This window comes from Coturnix japonica, chromosome 15 (genome assembly GCF_054131305.1).
Source record: "Coturnix japonica strain WE chromosome 15, WE-NBRP24, whole genome shotgun sequence".
Classification (NCBI taxonomy): domain Eukaryota; kingdom Metazoa; phylum Chordata; class Aves; order Galliformes; family Phasianidae; genus Coturnix; species Coturnix japonica.
In genome coordinates this window covers 14123175-14143560 of record NC_140677.1, presented here as the reverse complement: position 1 = coordinate 14143560, position 20386 = coordinate 14123175, and the positions used below count along the sequence as shown (strand labels likewise).

The window sequence follows — 20386 nt, the reverse complement described above, 5'->3', positions numbered from 1 at the left end:
AATAGCTGAAATCCCTTTGAACATCGTATGCTCCCATTAGTGTTCCCAGTTTTTTTCCAGCTCCAACCCAAATCCTATGGAGCAGCAGTGTGTTCATGTATAGGTGCTACCAGTTGGCCCATGTGTGTACGTTGGCAGAATGTTGAAGTGTTCAGTAAAGAAACTCTGCATTTATTCCCCCTTTATTTTATTGTACATTGATAGCGTGATATTACAGTGGCAAAGTGATTATTCAAATCATTATTTGCATTTAAGCTCCTCAAGACTTTGCAAGTTTGGAAGAAAGGAAACGTGGGATGTTTTAATGTAAGCTTTTAATGTAATGGAGCTGTGACTTTGGGTTGTAGTAGCAGAAAACCTGAAGTGGGCCTAAAATTTATTAACCACAGTGTGTAAAATAAACGGAGAGTGTATTGCCCAATGTCCAGATGTATACTAACTTTAGGTTTCTGTCAGGAGAAAGCAATTTTTTCTGTAACATCTGAAATTTCATTGCAGAAAACCTATAGTAATGCTGCTCACAGCAGCTCGTGGCTTGTTTGGAAAATCACTATCTCAGCCCGTTACTGAGATGCTGAAAGGATGGGGAGATGCAGGGAGCCATTGGGTGGCGATGTTGATCCAGTTCCAGAGCAATCTGAGTCTGACGATGCTGTTACGAAGTTAAAAGAACCACTTCAGGACTTCCGTTTGTGATCCATTTCATAAGGGCTCCAATCGCTGCTGTTTCAGTTTTAATTTTTCCAGTAACACAGCTTTTTCTAGGTGTATCTGCAAACTGAGTGGTCAGGTTTTGCACTTGTCTTCTAAGGTCAGGGAATAGAAAGACACTTTTGCTTCTAAGTGCTCCCATGTACTGAGAGGTCTGTCATGGAGCAGATTCACCCCAGGAAGGAGTTTGGTACAAAATAAGCAGCCATGTGGCCATTATGCAACTAAAGCAATTTGTTGTCATGCTCTCATTATTGAGTGTCATCTAAATGTAATTGGTATCGATGTAATAGCAAAATATTTACATGGATTTTAGCAACGGACTAAGGGCTTTTGAAACTGTTCTGTGTATTGCTCTGAAAAAAGCAATACAATAAGTTTAAAGCAATAATTAGACAGGCGTTGTTATTTTTTTCAGTGTAAGGGTAAAAAGAATAAAATATTACTTTGTGTATGAGTAGGTCGTGGCAGACTGAAACTTGCCTTTTATTCCAAGCTTGTTTTTGAAAGGAAGTGAAACTTGCTTATCTGAGGACCCAGGCTTTGTGTCCTGGGATCTGTTAGTAGCATCTTACCGTTACAGCTGGCATTGTCTGCACATCCATATTTCCTGTGGCCAAATGGTTTGATGGTTCTGTTCAAGCTAGTGAAGAGCTCATTGCAGCTTGTAGCTTTTAGAGATACGTCTCCGCAACAGTGAACGCCTAGAAGCGTATTGACTTAGTTTTATTTGGCACACCAGCTTTTTTGAGGATTTCAGAGCCCATCCTAGTAAAATAAGTGTAAAGATTGCTGCACCAATTAAAACGAGGTCTCTCCAAAAAAACTGAAGGCTTTTGATTGGGAGAAGCCTCTTGCAGATCCCCAGCTCATTCCCTGTCAGCTGCTTCAAGGGCTTCATCCTCACAGGGGCAGGGGTTGCACATCTGATGTTTGCAAGAGAGGATTCGGAGAAATCTTCCATCCAGAGCTTTAAATACAGAATATGACGGTCACAGTTCCACGGGTTGTCAGATACTTTTATTTCCTCCAGGCTGAGCAAGCTGTCAAAGGCACCAGGAGAAACTGTGGTCAGGCTGTTATTCTGCAGATAAAGCCTCTTGGTGTTAATGGGTAAGGCAGGCACTTCCTTCAGCTTCCTTGAACTGCAGTCTATCTGCAAGCCCTTCATTTCCTCCAGGGGCTTACAGTTGCAGGGAGGAGGACAGACTTCAGTTTGGATCACGTGAAACAGCAATGATAAGGCAAATCCTGCAGCAGTGATGAATTCTGCCTTGTTCATGCTTTAGCTACCCAGAGAACAATAACAATACTGGCAATAAGTATTATTAAAATTAGTTATGTCTAATTGCAGAACTAGAACACAGTTGTTTCTTTCTCAGGATTACTCATGAGCTGTAGGTTTATGGAGGATAGTTTTCATTTCCTATGAGCCATTTTTTATCACACTAAGTATCTCAGAATTGTAGAAAAGCCAGAGTTGGAAAGGATCTACAAGGACTATTGAGTCCAACTCCTCAGTACAGTTAATACAACTGATGTCTGAACCTACGTCCTTATCCAATATTCTTCAAGATTCTATTAGAGCTGTTTTCTTTAAGTAGACTTTTAAAAAGGATACTTAGATATAACTGAAAAGTAATATCTTAAAAGTAATAAAAGTAAAAATCTCTTCAGATTTAATATGTAAGAATGAGATACTTTACATCAGATAAAATTAATAACTGGCAAAAATGCAGAAAGGAAGAAAGAAAGAGCTGATGAGAAGGTGGATGCTAATTCTTACCTTTATTTTTCCCCTCTTGCTTCCTTTCTTCTGCTTGGCTAAGAGCTGGAGTTCATATAGCAACCAGAACTGGCTTTTTAAAGAGTCAGTAAGGAAATGGGATAAAGTTGATGAGCTTTTTTCTACGTACAAATAGGAAACCATTCTCAATGGAGATTGTCCTGTCAAATGGTTGACATCTGTCATGGCAGACAGGAGGAAATGCTTTTCAGCTATTTTTATTGCTATTTTTTTTTTCCCCCAGTAAACCTGAACATTTTAATTTCATAACAATTTAAAATCATTCATCTGATAAATTTCCTAAATTCCTTGAAAATCCCTACATTTTCTAAAATTCCTTTTATTATTTTTATTTTTATTTTTATTTTTATTTTTATTTTTATTTTTATTTTTATTTTTATTTTTATTTTTATTTTTTTTTCTGACTTGTCAAGTATCACCATCAAAACCCAATGCTTGGAAATACTTGTTCAAGAAGCATCTTGTTTTGGCTGTGATTAATGGTGGAAATAAAAGAGCGTACAGAACAGTGAGCAGTTTTACTTGGGGCAAAGTTCTTAGTGGACGTAAATTGAACATCTGAGAAAAGAAGCAGAGGAACTAATTCTCAATTCAGCAAAGACTGAGATTTTCTCAGCCTGCAGGATACTGGATACAACTAATACACAGTGCAGATGGCACCTTATTTTTAGGCTTCTATTATTTGCAGGGAAGTCTGTAAACTGAAATTCAATACCTGTCTTTTTTGCTCCGAGCCAGCACATAAACGAATGTCTTGAAGAGGGTGAAAATACTTGTGACTCTGAACAAATGTTCTTGATATTCATCTCTGAGAGGTTTCAAAGGTGATGGCGTGATGGGAATTTTCATGAGTCCAGAGTTGCTAACAGCATTTTTCGTTTATACGTGGAAAAGCCCCATGGGCTGAATGCTTAAAATACAATGAATGGTCTGGGTGCTACCTGATACAGTACAAAAATAACAGCAATATCATTGTACAGCCGCTGCAGAGAAACAGATGAGTGTATAAATCTGCTTGTGCAATCTGACCATGAGAAAGGCTTTTGTGATCATCTTTGCGGTGTGAAAAAGAGGACCCACAAGTGAACAGCTGTCGCTACATTCTTCACAAGGCAGCCTTGCAGGTGCATCATGGTTTTCAGCACATGCCAATAGCCAAGGAATCACTCAAACTCAATTTAAAGTCTTAAGATTATAGTGATAGTAGGGATATATCTTTCCTCTTTAGAGAACCAGAGCAGATGTATGTCTCATTTGCTCATCAGCCTCTTCAGAAACAGGTACTCGTGATAAATTCATGATGGTCACTGCTGCAGAAACTGTCTGTTTCCTTTACTTTAATCCAAAAACATTTGTCAAAACTGAAGAAGAAAATGGCATCTTATTCCAAAACAATATCCACACACAGTAATAGTTACAACTTACAAATCAGCACAACTTATTTTTAATTAATAGGTGGTAAACTTGCTTTGGATGTGTAACATAAAGAATTGTTCTTCATTTCAACAAACTTTTTCTTTTTTTTTAGGCTATGGGCTGCATCAGTTCACTCCAACCATCTCCAAACAGCGTTCTTAAAACTCCAAGATATTTAAAGCAAAAAAAGACTGATCTGATGACAGATTTCTGCAGATTTTATATGTAAGTAACGGTGTCATCATTTTACCAAGGGAAGGCAGGTATGTGCTTGCTGTCTTTCTCTGGCTGCTACACTTACAGTTTCTGCTCATGGTATGAAGAGAAATATTTTCTTATTCTTGCATATCCAATATTTATTTCATTCAGAGAAATATGTGAATATCAACTGATGAAACATGGTAAGGTGTGAGTATTTCCCTCCTGAGGAGAGCTTTCCATGTAACATTGTGAAATTGGTGGGAGTTCTGTGGACTGGTTCAGAATAAATAATCCACGTGTTTTAGAACACAAAGACAAATGAGAATTGTTAGAAGTGAGCAGGGAATATAAAGCACTGACACAAGCAGTTGTCCTTGACCAGACAATGTAGAAGTTGGTTGTTGGAAAATATCTCTTATCTGCTTTTGGGCAGACAAAGGGCCATTTGTTCTTCCAAGACAAAATCTAAGGTCAAAGGAAACAGTGAATACTGGAGGATCTGAAACTGGGGAAGGGTGGTTTTCAGTGATTGGCCGTGTGCTCCAGATGTAGCCAAATAACAATTTATCATTTCATTGTCATTGCTGATCAAACAAAGCAAACATGACATGCACAAATTGTTTGAGTAGCAAAATTACCTTGTGTTTAGTTAGGATGAGGTAGTGTGTAAACAGCATTGTGATTGCTGAAGGTATTTTCTGAAGTATTCTTGTAAGTTATTTCTAGGAAATAAATCTGAATGACTTTTCTATTATAGTTCATTTTTCTCCTTATCACTGTGAAAAATCTTTCCAAAGACCTTTCTGGGGGTCTGCTGAACACACTTGCAAGGTAACATAGCCATTGTAGGGCCACAATGTGACTTGTCAGCACTCCTGAGTCTGTAGCTGCAGGACTTTGTGTGAAAGTGAAAAAATAAGGGAAAATGTGACTTGTAATTGCTCTTTATTTGTCTGACAGTTTATGAGCCAGTCCAACTGCAGTTCCACTATCCTTCAAAGATCTCCAGCTGTTAATTTTCAGCAGAAGTTCTAACCAGGTCTCCATAATATTATCATTCAATAGCAGATGCAGCTTTAAAATTATTTACAGAGTTTATTCATCTATGCAGGAACGAATTGAATCTGGAGTCTGTAACAAGCAAATTCCAACAGTTACATACAAATAGCTGGATTTGGTTCTTTCTACTTTTAGTAGTGGTAGCACACGAGCCTGATAATATATAAGCTGATTTTTGTTGCTAAATCTGTTTCTGCCTGTACGGCCCATCTTGTCCAGCTTTTTCAGCCTCTCTTTGCCTGTCAGCTTCTCCAGTCTCTCTTTGTGGCCACTCACTAGACTCCTGTTTACATAACAGGATAACAATAACAATAATAAATTGTTATCAGTAAAAAATATAGATGTCTATCTTGAGGCTTTATAGCTGTTGAAATGGAGGGCTATATGCATAAGCTAGAAATGTTGCAACACATTTTTGTTACAGTTATCACTGCAGAAATAAAATGTTCACATTTATCAATATAATACAAAAACCGTATTTCTCTTTATTAATAAGTTTGCTTTCCAAATTCCATGCAAAAGACACTTCCTTCATAGATCTGACATCTTGATTCCATATATCAAATAATTAGGTCAGAGCGTTCACTGAGATTCACTGCAAAAAGCTCAGATTCTCCCATCTGCATCAGTAAATCTTTGGTGTTCTCTGAATAGAAAAGCATCTGATATGCAATTATTTCTTATTTCTCACGTCCTGGGATAGTTCTGTGTTTCAGGACTTGAAATGCTTCCTGTTTCTTTTCTGTCTCTACTCCCTGGATTTGTTGTTCAGTTCAGTGGCTCCTTAAATCTGATTTGTGACTCGAATTATTGGTTCTGTCACTTTTATTTATATGTAACTTCAGTCAGATGCATAAAAGCAGCTCCAGTTATGTTTTCCTTCTTGATAGGTTCTCTCCAGCATTAATGATTCTCTCTAAAGCATTAGTTTAACAAGGGCTGTTGTATGTCTTGAGTTACAAAATGGATGCATGGGATCAGGCATTTTGCTTCCCTCCCTATGAGACTAGAAGTATAACAGCAGAGAGAACACCTCACGCATAGTATGTAGCTTCCCATTTTTATACTGGGGAGAGTATAGCTTTTTATTTGCGGAATATTATGTGTGGTTACAGTAAAAGTTAAGCTGTTTACTGCATTCTTCATTGGAAAGAAGTGTGCTGTAATGGTGGAGCTGGTGATGTTTTCTCTGTGCTGTTATGTAAAGGTGACCTAGAAGTGGTTTCCATGGTAGTAGCATGTGCTACACACTACCCATGGCAGGTCTCGGGGGGCCTGGCAGGCTGTTGTGTTTAAAATCTGAGCACATTGAAGAGTCTTTCAAATGTCTCTCAAAACCTGGTGACATTTTTGGGTGACTGTCAGTCCTTCAGTAGATGAGTCAGCAGTGTGTCTCAGCCCAGCACATGACAGATGTTTGTTCATCAGCAATTAGCAGCAGCACTGACTTCTTTGCGTGTCCCCAGAGCTGATCCCTGCTGGTCAGAGGTACAGTGCTTGTCAAGAAAGAAAGCAGGACTGCTGCATATGCTGGACTAATCCTGTGAATGTATAATGAGTTTTATTTTCCAGATCAGTTTAAAAACAAAATGACTTTCTCTTTGCTATTGCTTTTTTTCTGAGGGGGGAGGGGTTTAAATATGGTTAGGGCAAGTTGTCTCCTTGTGTTTTCAGCTTTCATGTGGCCCTCCATGAATTTTCTGTTTTTGCTTTTTTCTTCTGTTTTTTCTTTTTCTGTCTTTCAGACAGAAAATTCCTGACAATATACTGAACATTTACTTTATCAGAGAAAGTTTTTCCACTTGTACTTGCAAAAAAAATCAAGTCAGCAAAACCAGAACTATAAAACAATGAAACTTTCTTAAAGAACAAAAGTGGTTTCCAACTACATACACTTAGATCTTGTGACCTTTTTGCTTTGCAGTAGTTAAAAACACCTGAATGGTGATATTTTTCATTGTCATCCTACAGTCTTTGCTTGCTCCTCGACAGAGATAAATTAGCTCATAGTTCTTTGAGGCAGAATCACAAAATAGTAATTTGTAGGGTAATTGTGTCGTGCTCTCAAAAGTACCATTCATGCAAAAAAAAACCACAGAGAATGTAGCATTTGAGTGTAGTTTGGAAGCCTGTCGGCCCTCACCTGGATACATCTGCCTGGTGGGCAGAATTTTTGCTTCTTGTTCTGACCATCTGAACTAAACCTGTAGTGAAGATATACCATCAATAAGAACACAGCTCAAATGCCTTGTCTCATTAATATGTAAAGGTGTGTTTCTATATGCTGTGGGTGGTTAAATTAAGTATTTCACAACCTGAGTTATGCTGAACTCAGTGAGTAAGTTGGGATCTGAAAGCTATTGTGGCCAGGTTAGATAGACGTATTGGCACAGACCGTCCACTGGTAGGACCAGCACCATTCTGTTTTCAGCCTTGTACACATTGTGCTGCTTGTCCTCTGCTGCTTCTTCAGAAATGTCATCATTTCTGTGCTTCTCTCAGCGTGGGACTTGTATAGTTCATCTTCCTCTACAAAGGAGTCAGGAAAGCAGAATAGAATCCTAACAGAAACACTGAAAATCACGGCCATTTGAAAGGGAAGTGTAAATCAGGAAATAAGGATGAAACAACTGAATTTAACACTAAGAAACACACAGTGATGCTTTTGCAGTATGCAGAATTATGAATAAAATTATTAAACAAATAAGATAATGTATATATTAAAGGCTTGATTGTCTTTAAATTCCATGAAATTATAAACCTAAGAGAACCTTTGGCTGGTAATGTAATAAGTCACAGATGCTGGGAATGTTTATTGTCTTTCTATCATACCTAGCAATTCTATTTCATGCAGCACTGTTTAAAAGTGTTCTTCTTAGCAGTAAGATGAATACAAAGATCGAAGTCTCAACAATCTTTTATGATGAAATGTGCCATCTGTGAAATTAATTGACCCTATCATAAAGGTGAGGAGATTCAATGTCAGCAAATTCAGCAAACAAACATGCCAGTGCCAGGGATTTTTTTCTTCCCAAAGTGTGTACAAACCTTTTGGAGCAGCTCTGGCTGGAGACTTCCACATTGATTTGGTGCTAAAATTCTTTAAATCCAATAGGTTGACAGGAGGTCACTTTCAGCTACTTCTGGGAGGAGTTCAATGAAAACAAATGGTAGTGCAGGTCATAAGTGCTCCCACATTAATGTTTGGAATGGTTTGAAGATAATAATGAGACATGATCAGGTATTTCTGTTTATTTGGTAAAGATTCAAACACTACAAAAGACGGTATTTATTTATTTATTTATTTATTTTATTTTTAAATGAAAAGTAGCTGAAATCTGCTGAGGTAACGACTGAAGGAGGGCTCCAGAAAACCTAAGGCTTTGGGTTTTGCTTCCCAGGATTATTATACAATCTCTTTTGAATGAGATCCAAATAATAAATTAAGCTGTGGAAGCCTACCTGCTTTTGAGGCAGAGCTGGAAATTTCTGAGTTACACTGATGTAAAGTCACAGATTTATGCAGCTTTGTATTAAATATTAATCAGCCCCAGCTGAGGTTGACAGACAGTATAAAACATTGAGGTAAAAGTATTTCAGAAAATAATCAATTTTAAGGTCAATAAAGAAAGTCTTTTAGAAGTACAATGCCTCTGATTTACAGGATTTGAGGGCTGCCCCATAAATTGCCTTTTGAAGTTAAAATAATCAGCTTCTTTTGTTGGCACCTGAATTGCTGCAGCAATGAAACATTCTCTCCAGTTACATTCAAAATAACAAAGGGAAGTCCAACTCAAAAGATTAATCAGGATATGCTGATGTATCAAAATTCATTTTGATAGAGTCATTTTGTAAGAAAATAAGGATGTCGTTATTTGAAGCTAACTTAACTAGATGTGATTTAGGTGTTTCTTATGTAAGTTAAGTGGTGTTTGTTTGTGCAGAAAGTCTTCCATTTATCTCAGCTGTTTGCTACTCCCTTAACACCAGCTTAAGTGTTAAGTGACATTTTCCAGTTTCTGTTCACGTCTCAACTGCTGCTTGGATAAGCCAGGCAGTAGTCGGACTGTATTGCTCCTCCCCTCTTTTGTCATCAGCACATCAGTCTGGTTATATCTAGGTTTCTAGAAATAGATGAGAAGGTTAAGTAGAAACTCAGTGGTGAAAAGGATAGAAAAAATATATAATTAACACAGTACTATGAAGACATTGTTAAGTATATATAATACAAGTATACATGCAGATGTATCTCTAGAGTGGATACAGTAAATATTACTAATTTGGATGCTGATGGAATCCTGCAATAATGAAGGTAGCCATAATCAGGCATGTATGTGCATTATAAACCTATTTCTGAAGTAATTTCATGACATTTTCTCTCTTCCTGGGAAAGTCCTAGGCATCTATAAGCAACAGAGTGCATTATGAATAAAAGAAATAGAAATCCTCTTAATCCCCAAATTGGATTGTGGCACAGATCTTTTTTTTTCCACATGAAATCAATTTTCATGGAAAAAAAAAAACTCATATATGCACAGTTCTGAGCTGAATGGTCTTATTTCATCTCTGGCACTAACTCAGGCAAATGAGTTCATATTCTTAAAAGATTTCCAGCACACTTTAAAATAACGTAAGTTCAACTGAATGGTTTAAGGACTCTGCTTCTTTAGTTTCTGTGTTTGAGAGTTGAATAAAACAGTGAAAGTATTATGGAAACTGTATGTGTATATGTATATATATATATATATTTTCCAATTCTGCCCCTAGGACTTATTCTGTTGCTGATTAAAATGACACCATGGTTAGACACAGCATTTTAATGTAGTTTGTTTGCTAGTGGGGCCTATCTTTGTGTAAGTCTGCATGCACTGAGGGAAATTAAATGAGAAAAAAAAGGTCGGATACTGCAGGTGGCATTTGCTTGTGCAACAGTGGCAGCTGCTGCAAAGCGAATGTTTTGTTCTTCCCTTTATATTATATGTTTTCCAAGAACTAAAATGGAAATTTTAATATAAAATCTAAGCCTTTTGTCAGCAAAGGCTATTCCAGAGATCTGTGTAATTGCAAATATAAAATTCAGCATGGCAATAACTGATCTATCTTTAGCATTAAATAAGGCGAATAACTGAATCACATATACAGATACACACAGCTGTATTTTAAACACGAGTCCTTAAGACTTGCACTACTGGCTACACTTCAGTGTATTCTTTTAATATAGTCTTTTGGCTACTTGTATGTTGTAGAAGCAGTTTACTTGCCTCTGAATACATAGGCAGACTTTTGCTTTTGAACTGAGTTATCACAAAAGCTAGAATTTGTGCTCAGGCAGAGTGTAACCAGGGCTGTAAATCTAAAAGGGTCAGGTTGATGTATTTGGAATTCTTTTTATTTGGTTAACCACTTCAGCTCCAGGGCCATTGTGCAAGGATGGCTGGGCTGCTAAGTAAGGTAATGCTTTTTAACTTAAGGGAGGATGTGATGTTAGCAGAGAAACTGATGCTCTTCCCAGAAATAGCAGGTGTTTGATGTCATGGCTTCATCATTCTAGTACTCTTCTCCTTTACTGAGTTACTTTGAATTTGGCAGATCTTAATGACTCATCTCATGTTTGAATGAATGAGAGCTGTTGCTCAGTTGGTCGTGGGGCTGAAGCTGGCACTGCTGCTCAGCAGGAGATGACCAGTGGGTTAGTCAAGGACTGGCGACTCTGAGCCTTCTCCAGAGGCTGGCTTTGTAAGATTTCACAGGTTGTCAACTCGTGGTAAAGAGTATCTAGGACTTCAAACAGGTGGGCTTTTCCTTTAAAAAGAAAATTGCAAACATTGTCATTTGAACAAAGACAGAAATTTGCACTTTCTTCTTAACAGGTACTGGTACAAGTAATTAACAAAACATATCTACATTCTGAGATAAAATGATGAATTCCCATTTCTATAAAAAGAGTCTGTTTTCTTTATTATTTCTCTTGCTATACTCACTGCTTATTGAGTTCTCATGTATAAAAATTACTATTTCCTATCACAGTAAAAGGTCGCTCATTCAACTGCCTGCTTACTTAGTCTTGTTCAATGCATAGAAAATGTTTGATTCAGAGACTTAGGAAAGCTGCTTAAGTCACATTAACTGCACAGTCAGAAAATGGAAAGCAGAGAAGGTGAAGAGTTTATGGCAGTGGTGATGCAGAATGTACAGAGAGCTTCACAAGGCTACTTCACTATTTAACTCATTTTAGGAAGCTGAACTGTGCTGCAGTTACAGAGGGAGGTAATTTGTTTCAGAAGCATCATTTGGAGTCAGCATTCCCCTGCAGCAAAAATGGTAGAACCCTTTGGACACATGTAGTGTGGATTCTCCCAGTCTCCTCTTGTGTTTGACAAGGCAGTACCTGATCTATAGGTCACATATAGTTTCTTTCTGTGTGGGTGTCTTGGAGCCAGTTGGTTCACTATAACAAGCAGCGAGGCTTTGGAACAGAAAAACCCAGGATGTTTTGTATGTTGTTCTTCCTAAATCACTGTTATTAATATTCTCCAAAACCAGACCCTCGGGCTGCATCTGCTTTTCTATGATCTCGTCTTTGACAACCGTCTCCCTGTTAAAAGCCCTTACAAACCATGTTCTTAGGCTTGGTACAGAATGTTCCTTTTTTGAATGTAAGTACCAATGCTCTGCTAATAGGAACAAAGTAATCAAGCCTAAACCTCTGGGCTGTGATCCCTGTATACTTCCTAAAAAGGCAGCTCTGGTACATTGGACCGTTGTCCAGGGAGATGATATTGCAAGTTGCACTTTCATAAGGGGGACATGAAAGATTGTTAGAGGAGTTCTACGTTGAAGCAGTTTCATTATGAAAATATTTTTTTAATCCCTCATTGCTGCAGAACAAGAATATGACATGCACCCAGATGGGAACCTAATAAATAGCTGGCTTACATATTCAGCATCATGTTTTGAATGAAGCCCTGACGACATTAGTGGAATACTGAATTGTTCCCCTACTGCCAAATTCCAATTACAATCTAGCTAAAAAAAGCCCTGAATGCTTTTCTGTTTCTGAAGTGTAGTAGACTAGAAAGCATCACTGTCTCCTGGTTATCTTCCTGTGTAGTGTTTCTTTCTCCCCACCCTGTCCCCAGCATTTGAGGTGTTTTTTTCATACTTGTTTCTTCATTATCTAGTGTTGTTTCTGAGAGGATTATTTTCATCCTTCTTGGTCTTCGTGCATGATTTACTTTCTTACCATGTTGGGGGTCATGACAGGATTCCAAAGTGCTCAGCAAGATTTTCCCCAAGGCTCGCTTAGATATGTTCTTTAAAAAAAACAAGATAATATTATGGCACAATTATGTTCTTCACCAGTTTAAACGTGTGCAGTAAAATTTATGCACGGTGTATTTACATTTGAAAAATCAAACCAAACTGAAGCTGAAGCACAGGAAAGTGTCCAGGCAGGTTTTGAATATCTCCAGAGAAGGAGACTTTTGTGGCAGGCTGGGCTTACACAGGACCTCTGCAACACACTGTGTGCTTTTAATACTCCTGACACATTGTGTTTGCCTTTGGAAAGTCATTGCTTTCTAGTAGATTCTGTTGCAAATGTAATACTGGGGTATTTGTAACATGAAGGAATATGTAATAGGCTGGGAAAGTGTTACTGATAGTTACTGATGAATAAGGTTTCTTTTGCTTGAAGTGTAACCCATTAGAGATTTAGGGGATCCTTGCTAAATTCTACTGGGAATGCTGTAAATCTCCTCGTTCATTGACAGCATCATTGCCTGTACTTGTGCTATGGAAGCTGGCAGCATGCATTGGTGTATTTCCAGCTATGATTAGAATTAAGTGCTATTATCACCAATACATGGCACTGGGTGATGGATTGTCTCCTAAGCAGAAATGATTTGCAGTAATACAGCTGACCAGTGAATGACACATTGAAGTCTTGACACAAAAGGTTATTATGCTGGCTGCCACTCATAATTGTTACTAGTGTAATCCTCCACTGGACTTTTATCAATACATATGTCAGACTAACAATATGAAAAGAGAATTTCCTTGTCAAGTGCTAGAATAAGTTACCCACATTATGAGATATTGCACTTGTTCCCTGGAGTCATCAGTGGAACATGAACGTGCTTCTACCAGAGCACAGTGCTCATCTGAGGAAGCATTCTCATCTCACACAGATTAGACAAAGCTTTGCTGAAAATTGAGGAGAATTCTGAATCATTATCAAATAAATTAGCTCCCAGCAGTACAGTATGGCTCCCAACATACCCCATGTTCTGCAGATTATCCAATTTGCCTGTCTTTTGGCTGGCTGTTATCAGTCCCCAAGCAAGAGACTGAGATTTCTTTTCTAAGGGGTTATCACACCAGCCATGTACTTCTGCGATGTCCTTGTGTTCACCTTTATAAATCCATGTTTGGATTATTAATCAGATAAGAAACTTCTCACAGAAAAATACAATGTTGGTATATGAGAAGGGGCATTATTGCTTTAATACTGAATCAGTGCTACTGTAGGATTTTGTGCTGAATGGAATAAATGAACATTATTTTTTGGTTTGAAAAGAATACTGTTGTAAACAGTTTTAAGTTACTGGCCTACTTTCTTGCCATACCAAGTCTCGCAGCTGTTGCAGAAGCTGTAAAACATCCATGAGCTTTTCTTCCACCAGTGACAGCCTAACTCTCTCAGTCTCCAACATCTGTAGCTCCATCTTCAACATTTCGGTTTCCTCCACCTTTTGCTGCAGTTCAGTTAGCAATGGGCCTTTCATCTGGATAATGACACAGGAATTAAAAGCACTGGAGCTTTTAACTTTCTTGCATAACAATTGCAAAGCTAAGGTTTCCCCTTTATCTGGTAAATGTCAGTTCACTCAAGAAGACTACCTTGAGAAGTACATTTCTTTAATGTACTATGTAAAGAATCAATATTTGCTAGGAAATGCATGCTTCACACTTGCAGGTACTGGCAATTCACTCAAGATTGGATGCTAGCAGATCATTCAGAAATTTTAGGTACTGGCATTCCTGCTTCAGCTTTCTAACACTTTACATTCCTGTAGTCCTCTATAAAACATAACTGATTTGTGTTCCCTCACTGCTAGTTTCTGGATACTTTTATATTTATGTATATTTGTATGTATTGTTTATGTTGTTTTTTTTTTTCTTATCATGCTTCCAGACAGTGGCTCAGTGTAGCATTAAAACATTCTGACTGCTTTCCCTAGATAGGTTACCTCTAATACCTGTTCATACCTTAACACTTGAAAATAAGAGAATGATGATTGTAGAGCACAAGCTATTTTTAAAACTTAGATAATGAGGAGGGATGGTGAATAGTTGGGTTGCAGGGCTTAGAGGAGTGGGTTGCGTCCTTGGTTCTGCCCAAGTCCCTTAGCACAGCCAGATTTTGGATCTGTGCCTTGGTTGTGAAATGGAAATACTACCTTGCCAAATGTCCATTTTGAGAATAAGGCAGTTTCTGATAGGTGGTACCCTTACAAAAGAGAGAGAGTGCTACAGGAATAACCTGAGCTCTGGAGTACAGCACCCAAATGAAGCCAGGATAATGAATAAAAATGACATGGAGCTCTTTGAATGGGTCCAGAGGAGGACCACTAAGATGACCAGAGGGCTGGAGCACCTCTCCTGAGAAGAAGAGTTGAGGGAACTGGGCTTGATCAGCTTGGAGAAGAGAAGGCTGTGGGGTGACCTCACTGTGGCCTTCCAGTACTTGAAGAGAGCTTATAAACAGGAGGGAGAGTGACTGTTTATGAGGGTGGATAGACATAACAAGGAGGAATGGTTTTAAACTGAGACAGAAGATGCATAGCCAAAATGTAACTGCTACAGGACAGTAGTGCAGGTGGCTCGTGCTGTGGACTCACAGTGGTTAAAAGTTGGGGTTTGAGCACAGAATGGCAGACCCAGCCCTAAGGGTCAACATTCACAGGGAAGGATCTCACAAAGATCTGGCAACACCAAGGATAGAAAGTAGAATGGCTACAACAAAATGTAAAAGCATGTGGATAAAGGTACATAAACAACTGCTTCACCATATGCTTGGCACCTGTTACCTCCTCCATATTTGTTTCCAGTTTCTTCACTTCGTGCCCTTTAAGCTCCAGCTGCTCACTGAGCTGGCTGATTCGCTCCTCTAGCTCCACAGCAGCTTCATAGCCATCAGCACTGCTGGTCTCCAAGTAAGTCATGAGCTTTTTCGTTTTTTTTTCATCACATCTATATGTACATATACGAAGAAAAAAGCAAGTGAAAACTTATGATGATGATCTGTGTTTGTAAAAAATAAATACATCGATAAAACAACATCAAAAGCACACACACACAAAAAAACCCAAACCAACCTTCCCACAAATCTTTGAGCAGAGCAGGTCCCAGCTGATGCTGATTAGGATCAGGTGTCAGTATTCAGATCATTGTTTGCCCCATGCACAGAACCCTTCTGATTTTGGCTCTGCAGGATTAATACCTCTTACTGAAACCAGAGTGCCCACAGATCATGAGGTAATATTCTCAAAGGGCTCAGGTAAAATAAATCTCAGAACATACCCACTGCCACAGCAAGGGAGCTTAGCCAGTATCTCCTTTATGTGGGCTGTCTCGGGTTGCTGGTCTCCTGCCCACTTCTCCTCCTCTTCATCAGAGGCCGCCTGGCCCTCCACTGCCCGGAACAGCTGCTCGTCTGCTGAGAAATCAACAGTTGCTCAGCTACAAAACGACCCCAGGGTACCACAGCTGTGACAATTTAAACCGGTGAGATAGAGGTTTAAACTGCACCAGCAAGGCATAGCATAGGGTCTACTATCAGCTATGGAGAGAGGCTGAAAGCTGGGGTGGTGTCGTCTCAGCAGAGATTATTGTTTTAAGAACATTTAATGCTTCAGCATCCTCTTACAGGTAACCTACAGCTCTTTATTTTCATTTTAGTGTGACTAGATAATGTGTTATTAAGGGAACACAGTTGCCTTTTGCATATGAAACTGTTGTAGTATTTGTTAGGGTGGGCTTTTTGTTCTTTTTTTTCACCATCCAAGCGTGTATTTAGAGTGCAAGAGTTTGTATTAATTTCCCTCTGTTTTGTTGTCATACCGTGTTTTGTAGGGAGGGTGATTTACATATGTAGCTAACATCTGACTGGCAGGTTTCAACCTTAGGTATATCTGCTTAATGTCATCCTATCACCTCCCCATGTGCCAGGTAATGATGTGTCTTAAATATGTGTGTATTTTGTACGTGCACTAGTACACAAGGCGTCTACTGCTCCAGAAATATTTTGGCATTTTTACACTGCACGTTAGAAAAGCTGTAGTATTTCCGTACTGCTGACCGGAGCCCCGCCGGGGGGCAGCCGCGTGCCGCGCTGCTTCGCCTTCGATAAAATCACGGAGCACTTTATTAAGACGCTTGGGCGGTAATTTGTAACTTTGCTCTACCTTGTTTTTCTTTTCTGGCTAATTTGTTTGAGAAACTTTTGCTCAAAAGCTCGCTGAACTTGATCTGTGATGTATCAAATGTGGAATCTGTCGTTGAGTTGGAAAAGTGCCTGATTTAGTAACGTATTAGTGAAAGCGGGTTCATTGTATAAGTCTGAAGAACGTGCTGCGGTGCTATGTTTATGGTTATTATTTCTTTTGCCTCCATGAGCATCTGCTTGCCAGCTCCATTACAGACACAAGGCCTAATTTTATGCATTACAAATAGGTTTCTTAGCTTGCAGTGAAGATGTGTTATTACTTGTAGTTGATCTCAGGTAACTGTTTTTGTCATCTTTGAGGTATGTCAAAAAGCACTGAAGGTAGGCTGGATTTACTTTGCAGCTGCTGTCTACTTGGCACTGTGCAGAGATGCTGGGAGATGTTTGGTGTTGTCATAAATGCCTCTAATGATTATGGCAGTTCAATGATCCACCAGAAGCTGTCATCTCTTTGAAAGAGATGGTACCAGTAAATCCTAGTCTAAGTCACTTTTAGCAAAAGCCAGTCTTAGACAAAACTGAGGATCTTTAGGATGTTCAGTCTTGCATGAAGCAAAACTATGTTGGGAGGGAGAAGTAGAAAGCTGTGATATTATATATATCTAAATCTAGGATTTCAAGCTCTATTGGTATTTGTGGCCTTGGTGGATTAATATCTAATTAGTTCTCTGCTGTGGAAATAGTTGAGTACTGGGCTTGGTACCGTTTTCAGTAATCCCAGCTCTGCCAGTGGGAGATGTTCGGTCTTGCTGCACAACAGAGAAGCAGAATCCATCTGATAAGGCTGTTGCATCTTTCTGCTCTGTGCTGCTTCTGGAAGTAAGCTGGAATTTCACAATTTCTGATCTGGAAAAGAAAGACAAAGTAAGGTGGAATTGTAGGAAATATCTAGAAACCAAGATGAATGTCCGCTGTGTGGCACACAAATGATGAATGAAAAACACTGCTCAAGCTTGAAATAAAGGAGTAGGGTCATCATCCTTCAGTGCCTGTGAAATCAAACTGCCAAGCACTGCGCTGAGTCCTTTTCTGCTGGAATCAGAGGAAGGTGCATTTCAACTTTTCTTATGTTTAGGTAATAAAAACTAAATATTGCCTTTAGCTTTTAGTTCACATCAAGGACATCTGGAAAATATGCATGGAAACAGTCTATTCTGGCCATAAAGTCTCCCTTCTCCACTGACAGTGATAGAGTGCGTGCTTCATTTTTAACATGAACACACTTTTAGCTAGGGTAGCAAGTCTTGCATCTAGTCACTTAGACTGGTATTCTGGCTTATAAATGTCAGGCTACGGCAGTGAACCAAGACTCAGTTCAGTCTACAGACGAGTAATAGAAAGTGGCTCTGCATGAGTATCATCTTTCTCAATGCTACTATTAAAGGCTTTTTGTGGGTCCCTCAAATGAAACTGCAGGGAATGAGGTGCCACGTGGATAGCAGTAGTAGCCAGCAGTGCTGTATTTCACAGGTTCAAATGCTTTATGCGTACTCAAAATTGGTTTTCATGCTGCACTTGTGAGGCATTTCAGTACATCTTATGTATAAGAATATGTACTGATACTTTCTGAAGAACCAAACCAGGACTGGATCTCATGGTGTTAGTGGGTCTATGTGCACGGGGTGAATAGTCGTGAGTTTAACACAACAAAAAGCCTGTATTTCAGAAATCTATAGGGTAGAAACTCAAGGCCAACCATGTTAGAAAACATTGCTTCTTTTTCACTCCCTCCAATAGAGCTGACTGCATGAAAATTAATGATGTGTTTTGTTTACAGTTTATGGTATTAGCTTAGCAACAATCAGATTTCCTGCAAAGTCAAGGGAAATAGCAGCCTCCAGAATGAAGCCTGGCTGGTCATTTAGCATTCATTAGTTCAGGGAGTGGAAGAAGGGGGGAAATCATTACGTAGCCTGCAAACAGCAAGTCTGGGAGTTCAAAATGGAGGCTTCTGCTATCATCGCTGCAGGGTTTTGCTGTGAGTTTAGTGCTGTGGTAACTCTGAAATACAGTAATATTTCCTTTAGCAAGGATGTTACACTTCATTTTTTTCTGAATTATGCTTATTTCCTTTGTTTCTAAAGAAAAATAAGTTGAGGTCTGATACTCAACAGGGAACGCTGACAGTCTTCTGATGGCTGTCTGGTATTTGTGGGTGGTTCTTTTAATTCTGAGCTACAGTGTCATTTGGATGTGTTTGGAGAATTCTGCAGATAGAGGTACTGAGATCTCACTATTAATTGAAGCATCAAAGTTGTTTGAGATTTTTAACCTGTAAAAACTCAGAATATTGAAGTATTGTGAAAATCTTTTACATTAAAGTGGGTAAGTGCTGTAATGTTTAATGGGAAAACTGTTGATGGTAATAATGGGTTAAATCTGGCAACCTCAATTCAGTTTAGCTTGCTGTCCAAAGAACATCGAGAAGTTCTGAATTTTTTTTCATTTTTGAAAATAAAGAAAAAACAAAACAATTTAAAAACCCTTCCCATAAAATTCAGTGCCTTTGGTGGGGACTTTGCTAATAGATTACATCCACTTTGGCCAGTTTCAGCATAGACATAAATAACACCTTTCACCTCTCTGCAGTTCTTATAAAGGATCTTAAGATTAGCTGATGAAATACAATCTCTGTAGTAATTCTCCCGAGATGTTGTCATCAGCTCTCTTTAATAGCCAAGAAAGACAGAGAGCCATACAGATGGTGTGTTAGGTCTTCCTGCTCAGTGCATGATGAAAGACAGCCATATTATTCTTCTCTGGAGATATTCGTCTGGGGAGCCAGAAAAACATGTGAACTTTGAGCAAGGACCCTCAGACTCAGGTGATTCAGAATCAAGATTTAGATCTGGCTCAGGCTCTGTTACTTATGCCTTAGTTTTTTCAGCAGAAATGTAGCAATGCTAGAATTTCTTATGCCCTAGATAAAAAAAGCAGCCAAAATTACTAAAACTAAGCATAGCAAGTGCAACTATTTCAAGGAATTTTAAATGGAGTAGATTTTTTATGTGTGTGAAGGAACACGTGGCCAGACACTGGAAATTGTGGCTGGATTTTCTCAGTTTTTCTGAGCTTAATAGTAGGTACAAATAAACCAACAGAATTTTTCTTCACACGTGACACTACTGGAGTACACAATATTGTCATCCTGAATGGAGGTGGTGGAGCCACCTATGGAGGCACGGTGATGGTTTTTGGTGGTGGAAACACCATGATCTCCCGATTTCTCATTGCATGATTATATATATATATATATTTTTTTTCTTACTTTGGGGCTTTTTATTGTCCAAAAGAGATGGATCCAGACAATTTTGAGCCGAGGGAGATCTAAAGAACACGCATAATGAAACAGGCCAAGCAGTCTGCATTCACTGTCATGGCAAATGCATAAAAGTGGAATCTCCACTCATTCTTTAGCAAAGATTAAATTCTTTTCTCATTAGTATTCATGCAGCATCTAATGGGTCTTCATAAATGAGAAGCAATGTGAATAAACAGCACGTTTGTTTAGGGCAGAGATCAGAGGGGCAAGTAGTTCTGGAGGTGCCTGGGAAGCGTTTGTGTTGGGTGCGACGAGGTTTCCCTGGTGACATGCACACAGTGCACATGCATGTTGGCTCTTTGTGGTGAGAATAATGGGCAGCTCCAGAGAAGGGAAATTGAAGAGTGGAGAGCTGGAAAGA

At 38.9% G+C, this 20386-nt stretch overlaps 3 protein-coding genes across 7 annotated transcripts in view; 1 reads left to right on the top strand and 2 right to left on the bottom strand.

The window, feature by feature from the left end:
* LOC107319677 (haloacid dehalogenase-like hydrolase domain-containing 5) overlaps positions 1 to 20386 on the top strand; it is a 67049-nt gene that overhangs the window by 22720 nt on the left and 23943 nt on the right. Inside the window, exon 11 of the transcript XR_014934848.1 lies at positions 4047 to 4159. The gene's annotated coding sequence lies outside the window, so the exon portion shown is untranslated. The remainder of the gene's footprint in view (positions 1 to 4046; positions 4160 to 20386) is intronic.
* Positions 300 to 2620, bottom strand: GP9 (glycoprotein IX platelet). Its single transcript, XM_085516951.1, has 2 exons — positions 2498 to 2620; positions 300 to 2000 (listed from the first exon to the last, which is right to left on the bottom strand). The coding sequence occupies exon 2, from the start codon at positions 1991 to 1993 to the stop codon at positions 1367 to 1369; it is 627 nt and encodes a 208-aa protein (XP_085373077.1). The 5' UTR covers positions 1994 to 2000; positions 2498 to 2620; the 3' UTR covers positions 300 to 1366.
* EFCC1 (EF-hand and coiled-coil domain containing 1) overlaps positions 8432 to 20386 on the bottom strand; it is a 32049-nt gene continuing 20094 nt past the window's right edge. Inside the window, exons 3-8 of one of the 5 annotated variants that reach the window (XM_015874722.3) lie at positions 17407 to 17549; positions 15779 to 15914; positions 15286 to 15448; positions 13822 to 13980; positions 12438 to 12507; positions 8432 to 10996 (exon numbers count right to left, since the gene is read on the bottom strand). In XM_015874722.3, coding sequence (XP_015730208.2) covers positions 10863 to 10996; positions 12438 to 12507; positions 13822 to 13980; positions 15286 to 15448; positions 15779 to 15914; positions 17407 to 17549 — 805 coding nt within the window. In that variant the 3' untranslated portion in view covers positions 8432 to 10862. Of the gene's footprint in view, positions 10997 to 12437; positions 12508 to 13821; positions 13981 to 15278; positions 15449 to 15778; positions 15915 to 17406; positions 17550 to 20386 lie in introns of all 5 variants that reach the window. The other 4 variants (XM_015874723.3, XM_015874725.3, XM_015874724.3 and 1 more) reach the window with 4 other exon arrangements.

What these genes read in the sequence shown, in the direction of transcription:
- GP9 (XM_085516951.1), bottom strand. Translation starts at nt 1,993, where the DNA reads ATGAACAAGGCAGAATTCATCACTGCTGCAGGATTTGCCTTATCATTG.